Genomic DNA, 23,127 nt, shown 5'->3' on the forward strand with positions numbered 1-23,127 from the left:
ATGTGCATCTGCCTTACCCAGATGATGCTGGTATTTCTGAGTGATGCCACAGCGTACAAACCTGTATGAATTGGGAAATCACAGTCAGATGGAGGAATATCTTCATAAATTGCTATAGCAATTACTCCTGCTGTTTAGAGCCATACTATTCAAGACTGGCTATAAAATGTTGTCAGCAATTGTTGAACTATGAATGCACTCTGCAGACGATCATTATTCATTGTTGGCTGCTTATTGCTGATGGTTATTCTCTGTTGAGTAATTCCTGCTTTGGGAAAGGAAGGGTTGCGTGACCAGGGAGGACAGACAGGGATCCTACATCTTCTGTGAAGGATGTATTGGAAGAAGTCAGGAGGAAGTAGTGACGGGTAAAGATAGACCCCTGAAAGCTTACTTTTCTATAGAGGGACACCAAGAAAATGACTCCGGGTGCTTTCCCTTTTCAAAGCAGCTTTTTGAAACTGAGTTAACAAACATACCTGTCACTCAGTTCAGCTTGAACTTGCCCCTTAAACTTACCTGTTATTCAGAAGCTATTGCTCCTTTTACGCTCTCTCCAGGCTTAAAGGCAACTTTATTTTTAATAAACGTCACTTTTGGGGTAGCAGACTGCTCCTCCCTCCTGTGTCTGGACACAGGGAGATCCTGTTTAGTTTGCAAAAGAGCTTTGCCATCCAGAGAGAGAGGAGAGAAGCCGATCTCCCAAAGACTACAGCTGCCACATTGCTTCCCTCCCTTTCTGAAGCGAGACCTTCATCCCATATTGGCTCAGTCAGGAGGTGTCGAAGAAGTAGCACTGATATCTTTGCCAGATGACAAGCTGTAGTGATAGCTAAGATTTACTACAAGGAAAAAAATCAAGCTGTAAAGTCCAGGGTCAGAAGGCTCCAACTTAATCGTATAATGTAGGATGTCATTGTGGATTAACCTCAAAAGATGCGTGGGGAGTGCTGGAGACTCACTGAGAGGAAAGAAAAAAAAACCTCTGTGAAAGTCTCAGAGCTCAAGGGAACAGAGAGAGACTCTCAGCAAATAATGTGCTGGGTCAGAGACTAATTACACATTACATCTGCCATCTGATAGAATTTCATATCCCCCTGATACCTCCGTTGATTCTCGGCACCTTCATTTGGGAATCTTCCTAGCTGAGCGTTTCTGATTGCTCTGTCAGTCTGGAATGAATTTCTCCCATCTTCCACTCAACAGCCACCGTACGGCTCCCTTGCAAGAGCTCCCTGCTGAGGCAAGAAGAAGGCACAGCAAGGCTGCCTGGGAGCATCCTTGTACACCAAAGCTGGACCAGACACCAGCCTGCCCGTGGCAGTGGCAGTGGCAACCACCGTCTCTGGGCTTGCTGCCATGCACCCTTCACAGCTTGGGAAATGCTGCAAAGAAAATTCACAGGCAGCCAACAACCACTGGCTCCTCTGGAATCTCCCCTTAACTTCTTCCCGCATCAGTGCATACAATGAGGGCTGGCCGGAGGGTGTTTCTAAGCTGAGGGACTTTTTCACTTGGTAACCATTTTCAACAGAACTTGACAGAGGGTGTGGATGGCTTTAGTACAATTAAGTGCCTATAAACTCCACAGTAAGGAACGGTGCAACAGGAGAGATGTACCCAATCACTGCCCAATTCCAGAGAAAGGGCACAAAGAGAGAGTGCACTGTGTATTAGACATCAGAGAACACACACTCAGGCTGCTAAAAGCCCCAACCGGTGGTGGAGCTTCTGTCAGAGTGCACAAGAGGCCGTGATACACACAGTCTGCAGGAGAACAGGTTTCATTAGTCTCAGAGGTGATTACACTTGCCTGTTAGCAGCACGAGGCCACAGGGTGAAGAATCGCAGAAGGGCTGCACGTAGGAAACCTTGTTATGCGTCTGGTTCCTTCAGGGCAAGATGTGGTCCAAGTCCTGGGCTCAGACAACTTCAAATCTGAAAGAGATTTGAAGACAGGAGGCAAACATGGAGATGGACAACAAGAACAGTGTCAGTTTTCTCAACTAAACCAGTCCAGCCCTTTTCAGCATCCTGCACCAACTCTGTATCATGCCAGCACCAAGGGTGCTCTTTGCACACAGCTGCTGCGTTACCAACACGGTGTGGTTCCTCAGGCAGTCTGATCGCTGCAGCCCATGGTCCCGCTTCTCTTCTGCAACACAGAACTTTGGGTTTTGCTTCAGACATCACGGGCAGGACTCAGTGTTGCAGACACCGGGATCACAGCTGTGTCAAGGGAATGAAAGCAGGAGCTGCCAACACTGTTGCAGTTTATGGTGATACGGTGAGGACAACATATGTCTCATATTTATTGATCATGAGGCAGCTCTGGTGACCCTGCTGCATGCAATGATCAAAAGGTAGGTGCTACTTCTTCGTGCCATCACATTTCCCTCTTTGGACGTGTCCAAGTGTACTTATGGCAGGTTGCTCTAGCCATTTCAGGGTATAGCTGTCTGTGGAAGGAGCAGAGGAGTGGGAAAGGGCTCTGGGAGGCAGATTTTATGAGGTGGGAGGTAGGAGAGAATCTGTCGTCTACTACATCCAACCTACGATTGCACACAACCACCATGCTATGTGCACGGGGAGAAAGCCACCTTCTCTTGTCCAATAACTCTACAGTGGGCTATTTTGCTGTGGTCAAAATCCTCCCTCTACAGACTTTCCTGACAAGTAACAGATTGTGCTTGTGCAAAGGTAAAGCATCTGAAGTGATGCAACCAGGTGGGTTACAGTAGTCTTCCCTTCCCAACACAAGGCCAGGTATTTGCATACCTCTCAGATTCAATTTGTCCTTCCAGAAAACTCAGAGCTGATCCCCCTCTTTCAGACTCATGCCATTTCTTACTCAGTGCCATATATGTACACATACATGTGCATACATACATAGACACATACATACATGTACACATATGTATCTCATATATATGTATAGGTGAGATACCGAACAGAAAGACATGGGGAAATCAATCGACTTGTTCTCCATCGAGGAGGATGCTGCAGTGGATTTCAACAGAAAAAAAACCCAACAATACTGATCAATAATCATCTACAAAATGGACAACAGATCATGAGAACTAGCCTTTGCTGCTTCCCTGCTATATGCTTTTGAATCAGCTCTTTGCTGCTTTTTGCTCCCTGCCACCTTTGACCAGTGCATCTTTTGCTAGCATTGGACGGGGGCAAGTTGATGGTCATGCATGGAAGTGGTACTGACACATCCTTAGCAGCTTGCTGCCCACTATTTTGTAGCAGAAAGGACCTGACCCCGAGGAAGGCATTTCTTGATCCAGCTTGGCCATGGATTTCCTCTATATGTGTTTAGATAAGCCTTAGTAGAGCCTGTACTGCCCTCCAGGGACTAGCAGCTCATCTGAGCTGTCTGCCAGCTCTCTGGAGTCATCTGAAATCTCTAGGAATTAGAGATGGTGGTCTGCATATAGGACCATAGAATAACTCAGGTTCGCAGTGAAAGTCTTCACTCTGGCCTCCTGCTCGATGCCCTGTGCTTCTGCCCCCAAACACCTTGGTGGCCTCCACTGGACTCACTCCAGTTTGTTCCTCTGTTTCTTGCACCGGGGAGCCCCAGACTGGGAGGGATCTCACCAGTCCCAAGTAGAGGGGACTATAATCACTGTAATCACTTTAATCACTCCCCTCACCTTGCTGGCTGCACTCTTTGCTGATACAGCCAGTTGGCCTCCTCTGTTGCAGGAGCTGCTGTGGACTCCTGGTTACCGCCCTCACATACTTCACCAGACTGGGTCATTTTGTCCCAGAGGTGGGACATCACATTTGCTTTCACTGACCTTCACAATGTCCATAGCAATCCATTTCTCCAGCCTGTCTAGGTCCCTTTGAAAGGCAGCTCTGCCCCCCAGAGTACTACCTGCTTCCCCAACCTCTTATCTTCCACAAACCTGCCACGTGCCCCACAGAAACTACATTTTCCCTGTGCGAATCAAAGCAGAAAGACAAAAAGCATGTTGGCTTGACCACCGTTTTTGCAGGTGCTCTTCTGGAAGAAGTTGCAACTCTTCTCTTTGAATTTCCCCCAAACCAAAGGACAATATGAGAACCCAGGGGACTGTGATTGATTCACATTTAGAACTGGGGCCATGTTTCTTCATTCTGTCCTAGAATTAGTTTATCCATTATATTTTAAGAACACCTATTATAGTCCTGGCATATTCATTATTTTCTATTCATTTGAGACATACCCAAGAGGCGAGACAGATCACAATAAATAAATAAATGCTCAAATGAGCCAATTCACAGGCTAAGTAATATAGATTTTTCTTTCAAAAACAGATTCATGAAGCAACAGCTTGTATTATTACTAAAGTGCTTTGGTTATGAGCAGCTTAACAGCCATGACAGAATAACAGCCTCATCAAGGAAGTGAGCCATCTTGGAGACCAGAAAGAACATACGTACAACTGCTACACTGCTACATAAAGAAAGTAGCATGCGTGCAAAAATAACTGTTGGACAGTCAGCAAGCAGCTGGGGCTTGAAGAGACTCTCTCAGAGGTCTCTAAAGCATGGATATGGTCACACAGCATTGTGTTCAACCACCTCCTTGGGCCACAACAAGCGGGTTTGGGGAGGTCCCCGGCTGTGACCATCAGAGGTGGACTAGTCAAACAAGAAAATCTCACATGAGAGGTTAAAATAAAACGGTCTGTAGAAAAATCACCCCCATTCCCATTCTAGGTAGGGCAGGGCCTTCCTTTTCCTCTTGGCCTCCATCCAACAGCTTTCTGTGTTGCAGCAAGGTCTGTACGGTCCCTTGGGGTTGGTAGAAAATTCTCCTCTTGTCTCCCATGGTGAAGGTCTGGCTCTGCACTTCACTCTCTCCTTCTTTTAGCTGCATCCTCGTTTGGGTTGGCTGCAGATTTCAGGCTGTTCCCCAGATGTGCAATGCTCTGTTGCTCTCAAGGAAGGTGCAAATTCCTTGATCCGTGGCCCACTAAAAAGGGCATTTCCCTCCTGCTCCCATGCCCTATTGAGGAACAGTGAATTTCATCAGCTACAGCTGCTAACCTGCCAATCCAGGTGTGATTAGAAGCATCCTAGAATCAGTGTCCTGTCACCTGCGTCACACATAGCCAAACCCCACAGCATGTCTCTGGGACTCCATCCCCTGGGTGGCAGATACAACCCCTGTTTGGATTAGGGACGGGAGCAAAACTTTTATTCCAGTGCTTGGTGGTCCATCCCTGAGGAAAAAGTGAATATGAACTGCTGCACCATTCTCTTTCCTCAGGATCTTCTGCAATGCGTGGTTAAGGCAAAAGTCTACCAGCATCACTATGGGAATGATGATCCCAGGAATTTTCCGTCACTACTGTTGATTTCTACTCCCCCGTGAAACACTGGGAAGGCAGAAGGGGTTAACCTGTTGGATTTCAGTCAGAAGGCTGGGAATCCCAAGTCCCAGTTCCCTGTGCCCCTGAGGAGTGGTCCCAGGGATGATGGGCTCCAGCAGCTCCAAGAAACTCCCGTGCCACAGGTATGCAAGGAACAAATGTTGTCGATAGCCAACGGCAACCCACAAAACTGAACCATGAAATAAGCAAGCCAAACATCTCATGAAGGCTGAACACTTGCTTGCATGCAAGAGGAAAAGACCTTTTAAGATGACACCTAACACTGGCACTTCTGGAAACAGTCGATTAAGTAGAAGCTGCAGAAAAAGTCATATCTGACAGTAATTAAGTGACCTGAGCCTTGAGAACGATGATTGACATTGAATCTGGTAGCAGGCTGGAGTACTGCAAATTCTTGTTATGACAGCTTCCCTCATCATATCAAAGCTGTGGAGACCTTCTCTAACCAAGAAAGGAGACAGACATGAAAATGCAGGCAGTCCTTGGTTCAGCAAATTGCTCCATAAAGTTTTGCATGTTCTGGTAGAGAGATGCACATATACAACTTGTTGCAAGGCTCTTTTCCATTTTGGAGGGTTGGCAAACACCTTGATAAACCACTATTACGTTATATGGGCCTGTAGAGCATTGCTCCCACCCTAAATGCTACACACAAATATATCTGTTTCTCTCATTTCTCCATATTTTTGTAGGATTCTGGAAAGGAACTGAAATTAGTCTACGACCTTGTCCTCACCTTGCTTTATTATTTCATTTGATTAATTAGTTTACTTGACCATTTCTGGACCCTTGCCTGTGAACGTGTAGCAGTAACTTTTGAGCAGCCAGTGACTTGTTGAATCATCAAATAAAAAAGGCCCAGGCAACATCACTTTTCCTGCCGCCCTCCAAGAAAGGGACCTCTTTGGCATACTCTTGGCACACAGCAGCAATTAGAGCTGGTCACATTGTCTAATCATTTTATGTTTGCTTAGAACATTTTCCATCAGAAAATGCCATTTAATCAAAAGGCTGCAGGAAGATGTTGGTTTCAAGGACACTTTATAATTGAGAAAATAAAAAGCGAAACACTTTCACAATGGCAGAATATTTCACACTGACCTTTTTGAGATGTAACACAGACTATTTTCCTTTGGAATTATTTGTCTCTAAAATATTTGATGCTGATCAAACTGCAGTCCAGCTGGCAAGAGCTCATCTTGAATTTTCTTTTAACTGAAACTTTGCTTGACAGATCCAAACTGAAATTGTTAAAAACATTTTGTTTGTTTACTTTTTTTTTTTTGAGGGAACTGCCAAAATGCAATATTTTCCTCTGTTTCAAGCTAGAAACAGGTGTTCAGATTGCAATATTACCTATTACATAGGAATGGGAATCCCATTCCCAGATTTTTATACTTTGTTGTGTAGAGACATTCTCTCTGGCCCCGTGAAGAACAGTGGTCCTAAGCCCTCCGTATTGAGTAATCTATCCTTAGAAGCACATACTCCTCCTTTTCTGCCGTGAAGATAATGATCGTGGAGCTGAAGCATTAGATGCTCTAGCAGACTGATGCAGAGATGCCCTCCTGATATAGCCAGGCAGAAAGAGGACAGGTAAAACACGTTGAACCAACACAGACACAGTTGAGCCAAGAAGAAAGCAGAGCACGTCCCGAGTCATCTACGTCAGATCCCGGCTGTGCTGTGTGTCCCTGTTCGGCAGGGATGTGGAGCTGGGTTTCTGCTATGGCCAGCTGCAAAGGCAGACCTGACTGCTTTTACTCTCCTTGTGCCACCGCGGTGCAGACCACAGGATGGTCTCTTAACACCTCGCATTGTGCATTAAACCGTGGAAGGGAAGCAAAGGCAGCGCAGCCGGCGGTGGGACCCAGCCACATGGCCCAGGCTCAGCCTGCGCCCGTTGGGAGACAGGCAAGGACTCGGGAGGGAAAGAAAGAGCAATGGGGTGAGATTCTCGGTCAGTGGAAGATGTAAAGGGGGATTCGGGCTACTTCCAACCCAAAACACGTCTTGAGGTAGCATCAGCTGACCCCATTCAGCAGCAGTGTGAGGGAAGCACTGAGAAGGATCCCCAGGCCAGGATCTGGCCTCCAGGAATATTTACTTCTGCCTGGGAAAGACTCCCCAGTGCGTGCAATGGCAGAGCCTCTTTTCTTGCTATCATATACCTTCCACAAATTTCCCCTACCCTAAAGACTCCCCAGGTTTGAAGGGGAGGACCTAGCCCTGCCAGCAGGAGCCTGACAGTGATCTGTATGGGAAAAAGGCTCTAAGCTGAATCCTTTGGTTATGTCCTCCTCATCTACTCTTCTCCTTCCCCGCTCTACCCTCACAGAGCCTGCTCCCACACGTCTGCAGTGAAAACAGAAGCTCAGAGTAACAAAACCTCAGTGCTGGTCGATGGAGCTCATGCTGGACAGAGCTGGGACCTCACGGCACCGAGGACACAGAGGAGCAGCTCCACACTGGTGCTCTCAGACGAGAAGCTGCAGGCACCGAGACATACGCTCCCTCCGTGCAGCCCATGCTGCCCAGTTCCCTGGTTCCCATCCAGCCCTGACATCAATCTTTTTCTGCAGGTTAGACACAATGCCTTCAGCTGATCTGGCTCTGCAAGGTCAACAGGCTGCAGCTTTTTTGTTGCCTTCGGGATCTCGCCAGGCCCTGAACTCTAAACACTTGCAACTATTTGTTAAGCTCTCATGTTGCTCAGGAGCTAGTTCAGCATCCGTAGAGCTGAGATGAAGATCACGCCTGTATCTCTGGAGCCTGTACGGCAGCAGAACGTGGAACTCCTGTTGGACTCACTCAGGGAAAGGGATTCCTGACAACCAGCTTCAGCCCAGGAGGGCTGGTCTCTGCTGACTCCTGCCGTAGTTAATAGAGAGAAATCAGTGCCCCCTGAGGGTGATTCAGAGCAAGAGATTAATGCTCTGAATTACGTGTTGGAGGGCTGTGATTCTCTGCTGGCTCGAGAGGAAGCCTTGTGAGACATACTCTCGTGTGCTCAAGTTGGGCTCTGTGTGTCTGCAGCACCATCAGGACACTTACTCTCATTTCCTATGACCTGTGCTGTAGAGTCCTACCTGAATCCCATGCCCAGGCGTGTTTTCAGACTGCTCTTGCCACCACAAATGCCTGGGTCTTCCTATTCCAGCCATTTCTGCAGCTCAAAACTGCCTCTGCAGCACTGCAGTTACATGGAGATCAGTGGGAACAACTGGTTAGGACCCCATTCCCAAATTCCCGTACCAAGGTGCTGCTGGCACGCTGAGAAAGGTACTGAAATGCCATCATCACTTGTCGTCATCAAGGGATTGTCAGCTGGGAGGCAGCTTCGGCAGGTCCCTTTGGCTGAAGGTACTCTGTGCGTGCTGCTGTAGGGGCCCTTCATTTAATTCAGCGCCAAAGCATAGGAAGAGGCGTGAGCATTTGGGAGGGACTCGGGGCATGGTGTGACAGGTCAAAGTGAAGTATCTTCCAAGAACTGAGCAGCAGGGTGATGACTATTGCCTAGAGGATCTTTTAAGATTGCATTTTTTTGTTTTCCTTAGCAGGGGAGTTCTCTTGAAAATCAATTTCCTGTTATTTTCACTTCTTCCCTTATCCATCAGCACATTAGCTTTTCTTCATTCTTCCTTGGCTTTCCTCACCACACACACTGTTGGCCAGCTTATTCATCTGGAATCTGCCATTTGCTAACTGATCTGATTAGAGTTAATTACTAATTATTTGTATTACTACAACCCTGATGTTATACCCACCATGGGAATATAATTTAATTACAGCACAATATCAATCAGATGCATAAATTAAAATGTTCACATTTTAATATGAGCCCATTTTCTATTTTCAGTTGTATGAGCTGCCAAGCTTGGAGGAGAAAAAAGCTGTTGCTCCAGGCTGTTGCGCAGTGAGAGACGGGCAGTTCTCCCAAATCAGGTGGAGGAATGGGGGTCACAGCTCCCAGCTGTGGTTACCTTTAAGAAGAATTCTTTCTAAAAGGATTTTTAACAAGAAAAGCTGTGATTTTATACCATTTAAGCGTCTAGCAGCAAATAGTTTAACTACACGGTCTATGAGCAACCACCTCTTTGTGTTCCCTCTGACCTAGACAACAGGAGGGTCTTTTGCTGGAAGTAGAAATGCAAGCCAGTCCCTTTATGGCCTCTCCTTGCCATTCATCATTCTTCATATCCCTGGCATGTCTTCACTCAGCCATTTTTTTCGCCAGCTCACAGATCTAGGCCAGTTAGCTTATTCTTTGTGCACAAGCTGGTCTGTAACTTTATTTCCCTTTCTGAGCCATTTCCAGAGAGGGGAGCAGCACTGCAGGCACTATGTAAGATGGTGGACACACCATCGACACATACATTACACAAAAGACAACGAGCCTCAAGGAACCTGACTTTTCCCGGTGCTTTTAAGCAGACTCATTTCAGCAGGGAGAAGAGAAATCCTGGGGGGGGGGGTGGGGGGGGTGTCTTATTTTTATATATACCTGCTGGGAGGGAATGAAGATGAGAGAGCCAGGCTCTTCCCAAATGTGCCCACTTAGAGCACCAGAGACAAAACACGTAATACTCCAGCTGCACATGAGAAAACAACTTTTTCCTGTCAGGGTGGTCAAACACTGGCGCAGATTGTCCAGGGAGTTTGTGGAGTCTCCATCCTTGGTGATATTCAAAACCCAAGGGCACACTGTCCTGAGCAACCTGCTCTAGTTGACCCTGCTTGAGCAGGCAGGTTGGAGCAGAGGACCTGGTCCCTTCCAACCTCCACCCTCCTGTGCAAATCTGTGCTTTGGTTTCACTCCTAAAGCACCTGAACTCAGCCCTGATGCCCACTGGCAAGGATGCTGGGGCAAAGCACGATCCCAAACTCCTCCCCGAGGGTTCATCACCAAACAACAGCTCCCCGCTGCAGAATATCGTATGGCGGACACGCTCAGAAGAGAGAAAAAAGTATTTTATTGCAAACATCAACTGCGGCGGGGGGCGAGTCCAGGAGTTACAAGGGTTTAACCAGTAACAGGGAAAAGGCACCTACAACGACAGAGAACACCAATAAACCCACAAAGGCAGGAATAGGCATGACTCGGCTCCCCTTTCTTTGGGGAACACCGTTGACGAGGAATTGTTCATAGCCCAGAAGAGAGAGCTATGGCTGGCATCAACCAGGGGACGGCTCTGGCGCCTTATGCCCACGGGAAATGCCCTTAGAGACCTGCGTGCATGCAGAGATGCTCAGGGCCCCCGTGCCACGCAGCAGGGCTCGATGGGGAGCCCCTGGGGAGCTGAGAGTTATTTCCAAACCCTGCACAGCACCATCCCTCGCTGTCCCTTGCCAGCAGGTCGGACTGACTTGGAGTTGGGAAAGATGGGCAGCAGAGCCTGGTACGCACCTGGGCTTCTTGACCTGCTGGACCTTCCTGCTTCTTTTAAATCCCCATCTCTTTCTGTCTTCCTTCTTTTCTTTTCTCGATAGCATTTCTTCTCCTCTGCCCAGACCTCTTTTCTCTTTCTTTTTTTTCGGTTTTCCTTTTCCTGGTGGGAGCCTGCAAACCTTTCCATCCCACAGGAGGATTAAGTAGGTAAAGCCAGGATCAACTAGAATCAGTTCTTGATTTAACCAAAGCTGACTCATTTTACCTTCTTTCCTCTGAAAGGCTCTTCAGTTCTTCCTCGCTTCCCAGGGAGTCTACTGTGGTCTCTGGGGTGGTTGGAGCCAAAGCAACGGGTTCCTCCAACAGAAATGTCAGAGTCAGAGGGTGGCAAGGGACACCCTGGAGTAGTAGGCAACTGGTTGGCAAAATGCTGCCTTAGCCCTACAGAGAAGATCCCTTTGGCTGGTTTGCATTAGCCCTTTCTTCCAAGGGCCTCATTTTGGAACACAGGGTTCACATGGGTGTGTGACAGTTCATTTCTGGCAGCTCAGCAAACACTGGGATAACGTGTCTCAGGTAGGAAGGTAGTTCCTGATGGAGCTGCCATACCTCTGCCATTTCGGACTCCGCCACCGTGTCTTCCCCAGCTTCTTTGAAGATATCCAGAGAGGGGGATGCAGGCAGAATGGCTTCTGCCTGGTGGTCCTGGTCTGTTCTGTCTGCAGGGCCACTTTGCTCTTCCAAATGTAGGTCTAGAAAGCAAAACCATGTGCAGCAGTGACGCCTTGGAAGTAAAGCACACCGAAACCATAACCCACCCAAAGCCCTACACCAGTTGTCTTGTTGAGGTTTCTGTTACCCCAAGCCCCAGCCTGTGACAGCCCTCGGTTCCTCCTCATACCTGTGGCTCCGTCCGTGGGTGCTGGCGACTCCCCAGCTGATGGACAGGAGCGGCCATCCATCTCCTCCCCAAAGATGTCACCGCAGTTTTCAATCATAAACAACACCAGCGCATTCACCTGCATATGTCAACCCCTTGGTCTCAACCCAGGTGCCTAAAAACGTATCGCACAGCTTTTCCCACTGCTGACCCTTGCCTCTGCGCAGACGGCTGTGGCTGTGGGGCTGCTCTTGCAGGCAGCCACCCCACCAGCATTTGTTGGGGAGAGGAGGCAGCCAGGGACCTCTGAGCAGCCAAGTTCTGATGGGCTGGCAAGGCTGAAGCTGGCTACTCAATCCAGCATACCTTCTCAGTCACCTCCAGCATGGCCTCGAGGGGCAGCAGGTCGTCATTTTGTGGGCTCAGGAGGTTTGGCCCAAGGCAGATGGCCAGGTTCCTGGTGGTCATTCTGCTGGTGGAGGCGTTGTGGCTGATGTCCTGGAGGAGGGCCAGCAGCTGCTTGAGGAGCAGGAGGTTGGCTGCAGGCAACTTCTCAGCCACCCTGATGGAACAGGAATTCAATGTTAATAGAGCCGATGTTGCCCACAGCCATCCCCAAAGTTTACCCAAGGCAGGTGGGAGCCAGTGGCTAGGTTGCGCAGCTTTCCAGGTGCTTTTAGCCAGTGGTCAGTGCTCCTGCTAACCAGGCAGGCTGTTACCCACACTTACGCTTTCAGCTCTTCCATCTTCTCCTCCTTGCCGCTCTTCTGCATCGCCGCCATCCAGTCCTCGTAGAGGTCTGTCACGAGGAGCTTGGCGGGGATGCGTCGGAGGAAGTCCTGCAATGCCAGGGGCTCCAGATGAGCCTCTGAACACTCCAGGCCAGTCAGGAGCTCCTCCAGCTGCAGGTCAGAAGCACTCACCTTCAAGATGACGGCCAGCAGCAGAGCAGGCTGGCTGCCCAGGTCGACGTCGGTGCCGTGGTCCATGGCCTCTCGCAGCTCCCGAAATTCTGTCCCGCTGGCAGCTCTGCGGAATATCCCTTCTGTCGATGGTCCTTCCCGGTGCAGGACAGCCAGCAGCTCCTGCAGGAGGGGCAGGAGGACAGTTGCTTGGCTGAGGAGCTGCCTTCCAAGAGCAGTGACCAAAGCACTGCCCCAGATCCTGCTCCTTGCCCCCCAAAGCATCGTCTGGGGGTGAAGAGCCCAATCCCCCATCCCCAGAGCTCCTGGGGACAGCCACATCCCCTCTGGGGCAGCCGGAGAGAGGGCTGGGGACCCCCTTCCCAGGCTGGCTTACCTGGATGGGCCAGGGCAGGGAGCCGTCCTCCCCGCAGAGGGCTGCCAGGGGCTGTCCAAAAAGCGCCCTGCTACAGCCGGAGCCCGCCTGCCCTGGCACCTGGGCAGCGGCTGGGGTCCTCCGCAGAGCAAGGGGCCAGGGCAGCCCCATCCTTCTCCTCCTCCTGCTGTTCCCTCCTTCTGAAAGGGAAAACGAAGCAAGATCCCGTCAATGGAGACTGCCAGGCCACTGCTCCCGGAGCCTGCCCTGCCCTGCCCTGCCTGCAGCACAGTGCTGAGCAGTGAGGACAGGCAGGGAGCCAGCAGCTGGAACCACGGCTCCAGCTCAGCGGCTCCATCTCGGAGGCTCCTGAGAGCTGGCGTGCCACCGGGACAGCCTGTCCCAGCCCTCGCCCTGCCCTCCTCCAAGCCGTGGGCAGCAGCAGAGGCTCCGTGTCCCCGCAGAACCACGTCCAGCGGCTGCTGCCCAGTGGGTGTCCTTGCTCATCCAGGTGACCTCCTGCCTTGGGGTGCCGCACCTGCATGGCGACACTCAAGGGACAAGTGAGCACAGCTCAACCATTTGCAGGAGGTTGCCTTTCTTTCCAAAACTCACCTGGTGAGCGGCACAGTCCGTCTCCGTTGTTCCCAGATGGGGCTGTCGGTGGCCCTTGCTTGGGATGATCCTGCAAGAACGAGGCTGCGCTCAGAGACCATCCCCACAGCAGAAAGGGCCACCGGCGAGCTGCCACCTGGTGCCAGCAGCCTGAGCGCAGCAGAGCTGGGACCCTCTGCTCTCCGGGGCTCTCTGTCCTGCATGCCAGGGTTCCCCCCAATGCCGCCAGTGAGGATGTGCCGGCGTTTTTGGTGGCTTCCCAACCCTCTCCGCTCCCCGAGTGGCACCACGGGACCCTCCCTCCGGCACAACCTCTCCCCACTTGCCGCACATGCCGGCACAGCCAGAGGTGGGTGAAAGGCACCCGTTCTCACCTCTGCCTGGCCCTCGATCAGCCTCTCCAGGCTCCCGGCACTGAATGTCCTCCACTGGGCAAGAGAGAAGGAGCAGAGGAAGGTGAGCAGTGATGCCTCTGCTGCTCGGCTGGAGGACCAGGGCTCGGGGACAGAGCCCAGACTGGGGAGACACTCACGGCGTGGCGGCGGGTCAGCTCCTTCTCCAGGGGTTTGAGGGAGGGGAGATGGGTCACCCGGGCTCGCTTTGCTCCTTCTGGTGTCCTGTGTACCGGGAAGGGACAGGGAGAGAGCTGGCTGACCCCCAAGCTGCCCCTTCTCTCCTGTCGGGCAGCTCTGCCCGAGAGCTGCTGGCAGCTGCGAGGGCACCTCTCCCCAGTTGGGGAGCTGTGTTCTCCCATCAGGCTGCACCTGCAGCATCCCCCTTTGGCTTACCCCAGCAGTCTGCCCACCCACAGATCCTTCAGCGCCTGGGAGCTGCAGAAAGAGAGGAGAACCAGTGTCAGGCCCTGCTGCTTCAAAGCCCGTGGGCAGAGGCGTGTTTCTGTGCAGCCCTGCGCCGTGGGGAAGGACACGGGCAGGATGAAGAAGCCCCGTGGGGCAGGACAGGGACGCTGCCCAAGCCCTGGCTTCCCGTGTCCTCCCAGAGCAGGACTTTTGCCCTTCTCTTCTGGGCATGGTTGGGAACCTCTCCTGCCTGTCCATGGGATGTGGCACCACGACTCACCCAAAGGCAACAACACAGGAGCCGGTGGGCCAGACGAGGATGAGGATGTCCTTGTCGCCCCCTTCCTCCTCCTCTTTTTCCTCCCCTGCTGCCTCCTTTCTGCTGCTCAGCACCCACAGCTGGTCCAGGGCCAGGCGGAGCTGTGGGCGCATGCTGGTGCCGCGTCTGCAGAGAGCAGAGAGGAGAGGCAGGCGGTGAGCTGGGGGTGTCCTCCTCAGGGTCCCCCCGGGCAGAGCCCTGTCCCCCACCTGCCCTTGGGACAGACATTGATGGGCGCATCCAGCACCGCGGTCCCGGGGCCTGGGGCTGGTGCCGGGGTGTCCCTGCCCTGGTGCCAGGGCCAGGGCTGGGGGAAAGGCAGCTGGGCTCTGAGGGTCTTACTGCAACTTGGCGATCACCAGTTCCTCCTGGAGGAGGAGAAGGCGTCTCTCCCTCCTCTTGCGGCCCCGGGTCAGCCGCACGTCTGCGCTCAGCACCGGCTCGGCGTCGGTGAGAGCCTCCCTGCAGAGCAGAGAGCGGTGGGCATGAGAAAGGCCGCCACCGCCGCGGGTCCCGGCCGTGCCCGCGTGTCCCCGAGGCACAGGGAGAGCCCACCTGGAGCCGCAGCAGCAGTTGGCCTGGCCCATCCTGCCCGGGAGAGGAGGACCCTCGCCGTGGACCAAAGACGCGGGCCAGTCGGCGACAGCGGGGATGGGAGGCGAGGTGCCGGTGCTGGCGAAGTGCTGCTCGGCCAGATCCTGCCTCCTCCCAGCGCTCCTGTGTGCCAGCAAGGCTCTGTGCTGCTGTCTCTGGTGGCCGTGGGCTCCAACTGACCAACATTCTGAGCCCAAAGGAAAGTGGGAGGGGCACTGGGGGGAGAGTTCTCTCCAGTATGGCCAGCTCTGCCTGGCACTGGGGAGCCCAGGGCAGGCTGGACGGACCCAGCAGAGGGGAAGGACCATCTCCCTCCACCTCTTGCCAGCGCTTTGCCTACTGCAGCCCAGGAGGCAGTGAGCCGCCTTTGCCCCAAGGGCACTTTTCTGGCTCTAAATCGGTCCACTTGGTGTCCACCATCACCCCAGGTGTCTGTACAGCTGCTTTCCAGCTGGGTGTCCCCCAGCATTAACTGGCGCAAGGGCTTGTTCATCCCTAGGTCTCCAGGACAATAGGCACAATACTTGGTTTCAACTCTGAACCTGTAATTTTGTGGCTGTTCTGGAATGCCTTACAGTGAAAGAAGATTTTTAAATTCAAACTGGCTTCCAACTCCCCTAGAAATGATTTTGGGGTTTTTTTGATGCCGTCAAACCTAGCATGTTTTGGATGCCTTGATTAATTATCCTCTAGAGTAGAAAAAAAAAAAATAATAATCACAAGTTCACAGAAGCCTTTGGTGTCACTAAAAATATATCCTCTTCAACACTGGCAACAAGAAAGAAAACTTTGTCCCATTTTACTGGTTATGTCAGCCCTTGAAGAGCTGGGTACTGCATGGTTTGTACCAGTATGGAGGCAGAGAAGCGGGCAGCAGTGGGATGGGGAGGAGAATTGAAAAAAAGCACACCCAACAGAGCCAAGGGTGGCCCATCAACAACCCCAGACACAGCGAAGGGATGAACTGGGACCAGGGTCCCTCCAGAGAGCCCTGTCTGGAGCAGCAGATGGGGTAGGAGACGAGGCTATCACGTACGTAGGAGGGGTCCCTCCAGGACGTAGGGACAGGACCGGTGGCAGACACATCTACAGCACCGCTCAGGTAGGGACCAGGGACCCAGACCTGAGTTTAAATGGGCTCCTGGCTCATGGGCAGGGTGCATGCGTGGAGGTCCCTGCTCAGCGCCATTAAGGCCCGTTAGTGCTGTCAGGGCTCTGACGGTAGGAAAACAACTATTTCTTCAAGCAGAGGCTCAAAACTGCAGTTATACAGGGATGAAAGCAAACACTGCAGCACTGGTAGAGTGACACGTGTCAGACATCCCTCCAGAGACAGGAATTTCCAAACCTGTAACGCTCCTTGTCTTGAGTTCCTAAAACAGAGCCATGAGAAAGGAGGGGTGCAGCAGCATCCCTGCACAGGTAGGCAAAAGCTGTCAGACAGGCAGGGTAGGCAGGAGCAATGCCAGCAGATCCAGGGATATGCTTCTGATTATAAGTTGCCCAGAAGAAGTGGCCCAAATTTGCCTAAAAGTCCTGAGCCAGCTGGTTTCTGCGAGAGCCCTTGGACCTTCTGGGCATCGGTCCTTTAAAACAAGAAAGAGCAGCAATTGCCAGCGGTGCTGAGAGTCTAGGCTGCTTGCCTGTCCGCTGTAGTTTGCAAAAGAACTGTGGGAGGCAGGTAATACCCATGAGTCTAAATTCGGGCCAGGACTAGGTTGCAGGAGTTGCTGCCACTTCCCAGCCTTGCACAGGTAGCTGGCAGAAGGCTGCCTGTCCGTTCAGCGACGCTTGGGACACATCTGGGTCCTGGGTGCCGAGGCGGAGGTGGGACAAGTGTAATGAGATGTCGCTCGTGGCAAAACCTGATGCAGAAACTCAGAGCGATTGTTCCCAAGCTCTCTTGGCTCACAGCTTGCTGCTGCTAGTCCTGGGAAAGGCCAAATATGCATCCAGCAGCTTGTCTGTCTCACCCCTGACATCACTCTGCCAGAAGTTACGGTGTGACCTTCTACCATGCAATGCAAGCGGTGCTGTGACCACGTACCACCTTTGAAACACGTTAACACCAGCCAGCCCACAATTCCTGCATATACCTTCCAACCAAAACCGGGCAGGGGCAGCAGTCTTCCCCCAGAGTTCCTCAGTAATTCACTAGCAAGCTATTTTGGTGCTCCTTCAGAACATACCTTTTTGATGACCAAATTCCAGGCAGGCACTGTTCTTTATAAAAGCCAAATCTCTCATGGTAATTGATTCTTCTCCAGGAGGCCACCAGACCTGAGATCCACCGAGATTTAGGCATTCTTTCCCATCCCAGCTCAGGTCCAGCCACCAAAGGCTGGTGGCGATAAGAGACTTCCCAGCTGCGTGGACTGCCTGGGAGACGTGCTTTGGCTCGGTGGAACCAAAGATGCTGACCACACGACGGTGTGGGTGGGTTTGTAGGTAGTCTGCGACACCTCCTGGGGCAAGGCTGCTCTTCTCAGGTTCCATTTAAACCCACGCACGGGACAAGCTGGCTGAACAGCCGTCATCCACAGGTGAATGGGACAGTTCGGTGGCTCCCTTTCTAACCACGCTTTTTGGACCCAAACTCACAAGTCAGAGCAACAGCTAAAGCAGGTTCCCAGCTTCTCCTGGGAATGGGGCAGCCTTTGCAATACTCGGACCCCATCTGCACCCAGTCTGCTGAGAAATGTGGGAACTCATCCCTTCCAGAGAACTTCCATCGATGGTTTGCTTAGGGAGTTATCAAATCTACTTAACCGTATGAATACCAATTTACCTTTATTTTATATTGCACTGTTCATGTCTATTGATGAAAGTGGCTGTGGAACAATACCAGGTAATGAATATATTGAACAGAGCAGTAGATATATCTGGAGTGTATAACTAGATTCTGCTTTGACTGTTCAATTTTTCTGCACAAGCGTGGGAGTGCAGCATGCATTCACCATGTACAATAGAATTAATACCAAGAACTGCCTGTTTGCAACCTTTGTTACCTCTGGAGAATTTAAAAATTGAGTGAAGGGAAATGCGCTTTTGTTTGTAGAGTGTCAGCTGAGTCCTTATGAATTTCAAAAGCTCAAACACAGGCAGGACCTGAAGTATCAGCATCTCCTGCCTCCAGAATTCAGTTTTTTCTTTATTCCTCTGCGGCTGTTGATTTCCTCCACTGTTGCTGACACGGGTTGCATCAGCAAGAAAGCTTTGAATGCACCAGCATGGAACTTGGCTAGCCAAACACTCAAACCATGATACCTGGTAGGATACAAGTGCCTGGCAAGAAATAGTTTGCTCCATGCAAGTGTGCATCAATGATGATACCTTGTTTTCTTTGGTTTTCAGAGGGTTTTTTTTTTCAATAACAAGTTTTTTGTCCTTTGGATAAAAATAATTGCATAAAATCATGTTTCTCTGTTATGAAAACAGAGTATTTCCTGAGCCGCTTCCACTTAGCTGGAAAGCCATTTGCCACTGAGCAGTATTTAGATGCTCATCTGTCCTACTCAGCCACGGAGCTCATGGCCTGGGTTCTTCCTGCTATTCTGGGATTACATGAGCCACTCAAGCAAAGCAGCACAGAAAAAGATCCATTTGCTGCCACGTCTCATCGACCCCAGGAAGGAGGATAAACAGGCTCCACTTGGTCTGCCTTCCCTCCTCTGAGACAGAGGTGGGGAGAAGCGTATTTGGGGAGGAGGAGAAAGCAATAGTTCCCACCCCCAGCCTGAGGAAGGGATGAAGAGGAGGCTTTGGGGGCCATGCTCACAGGAGGATAAGGAGAAAAAAGGAGAGGGGATGAGCAGGACCAAGGGGACAGCCTGCACTCTGTCCTTGGGACAAGCACCTCAGTCCCTTTAAATATTCCAAAAACCCTCAGCGGGGCTTGTATCAGTTTCACACTCCCACCACCAACCTGAAGTAAGTCACATCACTTAAGAACCCAAGGTATCATTATTTAGGGAAAACAGACAAAGAAACAAACAAAAAAAAGAAGCTTAAAGACAGCCATGTAATAGCGGGGCTCTAGGAATTTTGAGTAAACCATCTAGTATCAGACACAGGGAGAGCAGTCTTATTCTCCAGCCATCAGCTCTGTGGTGAAAACTGCAGGGAGCTTCTGAGCGTCCTTATATCCTGAATGCTACAAATTCCAAAGCTAAAACAGCCCACACTTGCAGAGGACTTTGAAATGCTCATTTTTATTTCCATGCACTCACGCTAACTGCTTTTGCTCTTTAAGATAATGGCTATTCATCCCAACACTATTTTGTGAAAAGCCAGTCATAGGAGGCAATCTTCTTATCTCCTAGGATACATAGGTTTTGTCTGAATATGATAAGGCTACAGAGAAATCAATTTATTCTCTTGAAAAAGTCTCTCTTTCTGTGTATATATGTATGTGTGTATATATATATGTATGTATGTATTTTTAGCTAATGAAACAAAAAGTACAAAGTTAGTTTAAAAATTCAGCTAACAGCATTATGTGGTTTTATGCAGAGACAGAGCTTTTCAGCTCCTGCTAATTAGCATATCTCCGACTCTGATGGAGAAGTTTAAACTGGCTGAAAACCTAACCCAAAAAGTGGCATTTAATTTTCTAACTTAATTTCAAACTACAAATGGAAGTCTCTTGTTCGGTTATTTAATTTTATTTTAAAATGCTAAAGGACTGTTAGGGAGTCATGTTTTCCAAAATATGGGGCTGCAAAAGTTCCTGAGACAAGGAGGTTTGGTTTTATCTTGATGCCTTCATGCTTTGCTTCTTAAAGAAGAAAAAAAAAAAAAAAAAAAAAAAAAAAAGACACAGGGAACTGAAGTTATTGAGGATAAAGCTTGAAGTGAAGATGAACAAACAGCAAACGCCACACAAAATAAGCAGAGCATGGCAAAGGAACTGTCAAAGTAGCCTTATACAGATCCCTTAAAAAAAAATAAAAAAAGAGAAGTTTTTGTGTCCTTACCTGTTTCTTCTCTGTCATCTACATGGTGTTCCATTGTGCCCCAAAGTTATACTTCTCAAAAGCCTGCCAAAATAAAACGTTTCCCTAACTTCCACCAAGCTTTCTCCAACTTTGGAGCTGCCAAGTAATCCTGTTCTCAGTCTTAGATACATCTTCAAAGTTTAGATACTTGAAATCATAGAGTTCACCATGATTTTTGTTGCAAAACTTCAAACTGCATGAAAATCTGCAAAACCTTCTGGTACCACTGAGAGCAGTAGAGGGGAGCATGGACAGAACCGCCCACCAAGATCTGAGTGCTTGGTGCTGTGCATGTGTTTAGTAGGGACCGTATCTTCCTCTAAATATACAGGAAAAGCAAAATAGTGATGGATCCAAGGATTTAATACCTTAGCATAGTAGGTAGGGCTTGGAGGCACCAGTCACAGACACCCTTTTCGGAAAAATGAAGTTTGAAACTGAAGTCTCCTTCCCAACAGGAGGCTGATTCAAACAGCACCCAACGATACCTCCGTCCCCGTTCCTGCGGTGAAGAGCAACCAGCTCTCTGATTCCTTTGGGGACTTAGAGGTGCAGCTCCCTTCCCAGCTGTATTTTTTAGCATTTCCTAAGCACGTTAGCGTCAAAAGAAGTCCGTCAAGAGCCTACCTGGATGAGGTGTCCAGCTGGGCTGCAAACCTTCTGGCAGGCACTTCCAGAAGTGTGTAGCAGCCTCCTTCGGCATTTAGACACCTTGAGGCTCTAGTCCTCAGTCTCAGGAGCCTGGAAAATAGAGACTCCAAAGTCACACAGACTCTGCTGTAAAACATCACCCTGAAGTTTCCCTCCTCTGCTTTATTACTCATATGCAACACATAAACAAACATGCTGTGAAAACTTCCAGTCAAACCAATTCCACTATAAAAAGCAGTAAAGTACATTGCGAATACGCTCCTATTCCCCCACCTTTCTTTGACGCTGATGAAAGGTCATAGAGGTCTGGCTGCGCAAAGTCAGTCGAGGAGTTGCTCCGCTACCCAGTTTCTCAGTATTGCTGCCAAGAAAACAAGCAGAACTGCGGTTGTTTTGGTTAAACCATACCGTTCTGATGCCAAGAGACGCTGCAAATTAGCTAAGCCTCATTCAGAGGAAATTTATATCAATTTTCCGTCTCCCATGAGATCTGTCTGAGCAGTTCCAGCTACATGAAAAGGATGTTTGGCTGATAAATATTGTGAGACAAGGGCCAAATGGAGCTGGCTGAGGCACCAGGTGAGGTGGTGGGAATATCTTTGATAACGCAGGCTAGCTGGAGTCCGGCCAGGCTTTCACCCTGGTTGTAACAGCTGCCATATGCGAACGCTGCGAGGAGCAGACCCTGTGTCAGAGTCACTAAAGCAGATAAAGCACTTAAAAAAGAAGACATGAGCTACTGCGCATCAGCAGCAGCGTAAAAAGCTGTGGCAGATGGGGGGGGGAAGAGGGGTGTTCCCAAGCAAAGACAGTCTCCAGGTTTGCTTGCACATGGTGGTAGATACAGTATAAATACTACATCTATATAGATGTGGATATCAACACAAAACACAGCTTGCCTGCTGCAGGCATCCCCCCCCACTGCCTGAGGGTTAAGGGGAAAGCTGCATCTCCTGTGGTGGTGACACCCAGCTCTGATGTACTTGGCCACCAAGGCTGGCTGAAGACAGGCACGAAGCATTTAACAACACAGACGACTAGTGATTTGGAGAGAGTTGTAAATAAAAGGTCCGTCAAGGAATTTTAATTCACCTGCGGCTCTGTTTCCCAAATTAGTCTTGGGAAAGGTGGTTCAAGTTGCAGTTACTGTGCCCAAAAGATGAATGAACAGGACGTCAGAGGTTGAAGGCAGGTTGTTTCAGAGGTTTTACCCACGAACATCAGTCTTTTCCCCTCCCTCTGGCTCCGCTTTTCCCACGGGACAGATTTCTGCTGGATGAGGGATTACAAGCCCTCCATGAGGCCAGGGCAGAAATCTGGATGTAGATGGGTACCTGACAGGGTTAACTGCCTGGAGCCACTGCTGACCTGCGATTCTCAGTAATATCCACAAACACTGGATATGGAATTTTGGCATCCCACTGGCAATGGGAAAGGGTTATAACATACAAGACCGTTCCAGTAAATACGATGGGCAAAACCTGACCTCCTTTTGGAGAAAAAAAACCCACAGAGTATAAAGTTCTTCTATGGGAGACAGCCACCCTTGGTCAGTCTCCTGGGTGTATTTCCCCCATAGTATTTTTTCCCCTCCCCTGCTTGAAAGATGAACATACCTACCTGCCCTGCAGATGTCACATCTGGTCACAGGAGACTGCAGTCAGCGGCAATAAGGAGGGCGAGAAGAGCTCCACTAAAGCAGCTGTGCCTAGCATCAGTATCTGAGCTGCTGCATTCAAGCACATCAGCCTCCTTCATCTTTTTAAACACTGCCAGTACAGTGAGGAAAGCAACTTCTCTGCTCAGCCCCGGGAGGTGTTATCCCAACGCCGGCTTTTCATGTGGCTTGGGGAGTAATCCAAAAGGAGAACATCACAAGTGGACAAAATAGCACATGGGAATAGGTCAGGTTAACAAGGGATTTCCAGGGAAAGCTGGGAAAAATGACATGGTCACGGGTGAACTTAAAGAAGTCTAGACAGTAACGGAGGGGTATGTAGACTCACCAAGCCTCCCTATACTGCTTATCAAAGCTGTCTTGCATCAGACAGGTGGGCAGTCTGCATTGATCCAGGTATTACTTGTAACACGCTGTGATCTTCCCTGTGCTGTCTTATCGTCCAGCAGGCAGGCAGGGAAGCAGATTACCTGTGAGGCATTACAAAAGGTAATCTTTATTGACAGCTCTAAGAAGAAGGTCTCCTTAAG

General features: G+C 50.1%; 2 protein-coding genes across 9 annotated transcripts; both read right to left on the minus strand.

Moving 5' to 3' along the window:
• Positions 1–10,501: 10,501 nt before the first annotated feature.
• Positions 10,502–13,115, minus strand: LOC126052737 (T-cell activation Rho GTPase-activating protein-like). Of its 4 annotated transcripts, XR_007510132.1 has the most exons (7): positions 12,965–13,115; positions 12,589–12,750; positions 12,395–12,504; positions 12,032–12,227; positions 11,687–11,804; positions 11,051–11,537; positions 10,502–10,964 (listed from the first exon to the last, which is right to left on the minus strand). XR_007510132.1 is itself a non-coding variant. In XM_049833827.1 (6 exons), the coding sequence occupies exons 1-6, from the start codon at positions 13,112–13,114 to the stop codon at positions 11,299–11,301; spliced, it is 975 nt and encodes a 324-aa protein (XP_049689784.1). In that variant the 5' UTR covers position 13,115; the 3' UTR covers positions 10,502–11,298. The 4 variants fall into 4 exon arrangements, 3 of the variants coding, with proteins under 3 accessions (XP_049689784.1, XP_049689785.1, XP_049689787.1); XM_049833827.1 differs by having other exon boundaries at positions 10,502–11,537; XM_049833828.1 differs by lacking the exons at positions 10,502–10,964; positions 11,687–11,804 and having other exon boundaries at positions 11,296–11,537.
• Positions 13,116–13,286: 171 nt separating this feature from the next.
• Positions 13,287–20,313, minus strand: LOC126052736 (collagen alpha-1(I) chain-like). 5 transcript variants are annotated; one of them, XM_049833825.1, is made up of 8 exons: positions 15,233–15,484; positions 15,020–15,139; positions 14,639–14,803; positions 14,347–14,388; positions 14,091–14,175; positions 13,933–13,986; positions 13,559–13,628; positions 13,287–13,481 (listed from the first exon to the last, which is right to left on the minus strand). In XM_049833825.1, exons 1-8 carry the CDS (start codon positions 15,455–15,457, stop codon positions 13,289–13,291), a joined length of 954 nt encoding a protein of 317 aa, XP_049689782.1. In that variant the 5' UTR covers positions 15,458–15,484; the 3' UTR covers positions 13,287–13,288. The 5 variants fall into 5 exon arrangements, with proteins under 5 accessions (XP_049689782.1, XP_049689779.1, XP_049689781.1 ...); XM_049833824.1 differs by adding an exon at positions 20,248–20,313 and having other exon boundaries at positions 13,350–13,481; positions 15,020–20,048; XM_049833826.1 differs by adding an exon at positions 20,248–20,313 and having other exon boundaries at positions 13,398–13,628; positions 15,233–20,048.
• Between the last annotated feature and the right edge of the window lie 2,814 nt (positions 20,314–23,127).

This window comes from Accipiter gentilis, chromosome 30 (assembly GCF_929443795.1).
Source record: "Accipiter gentilis chromosome 30, bAccGen1.1, whole genome shotgun sequence".
Classification (NCBI taxonomy): Eukaryota; Metazoa; Chordata; class Aves; order Accipitriformes; family Accipitridae; genus Astur; species Astur gentilis.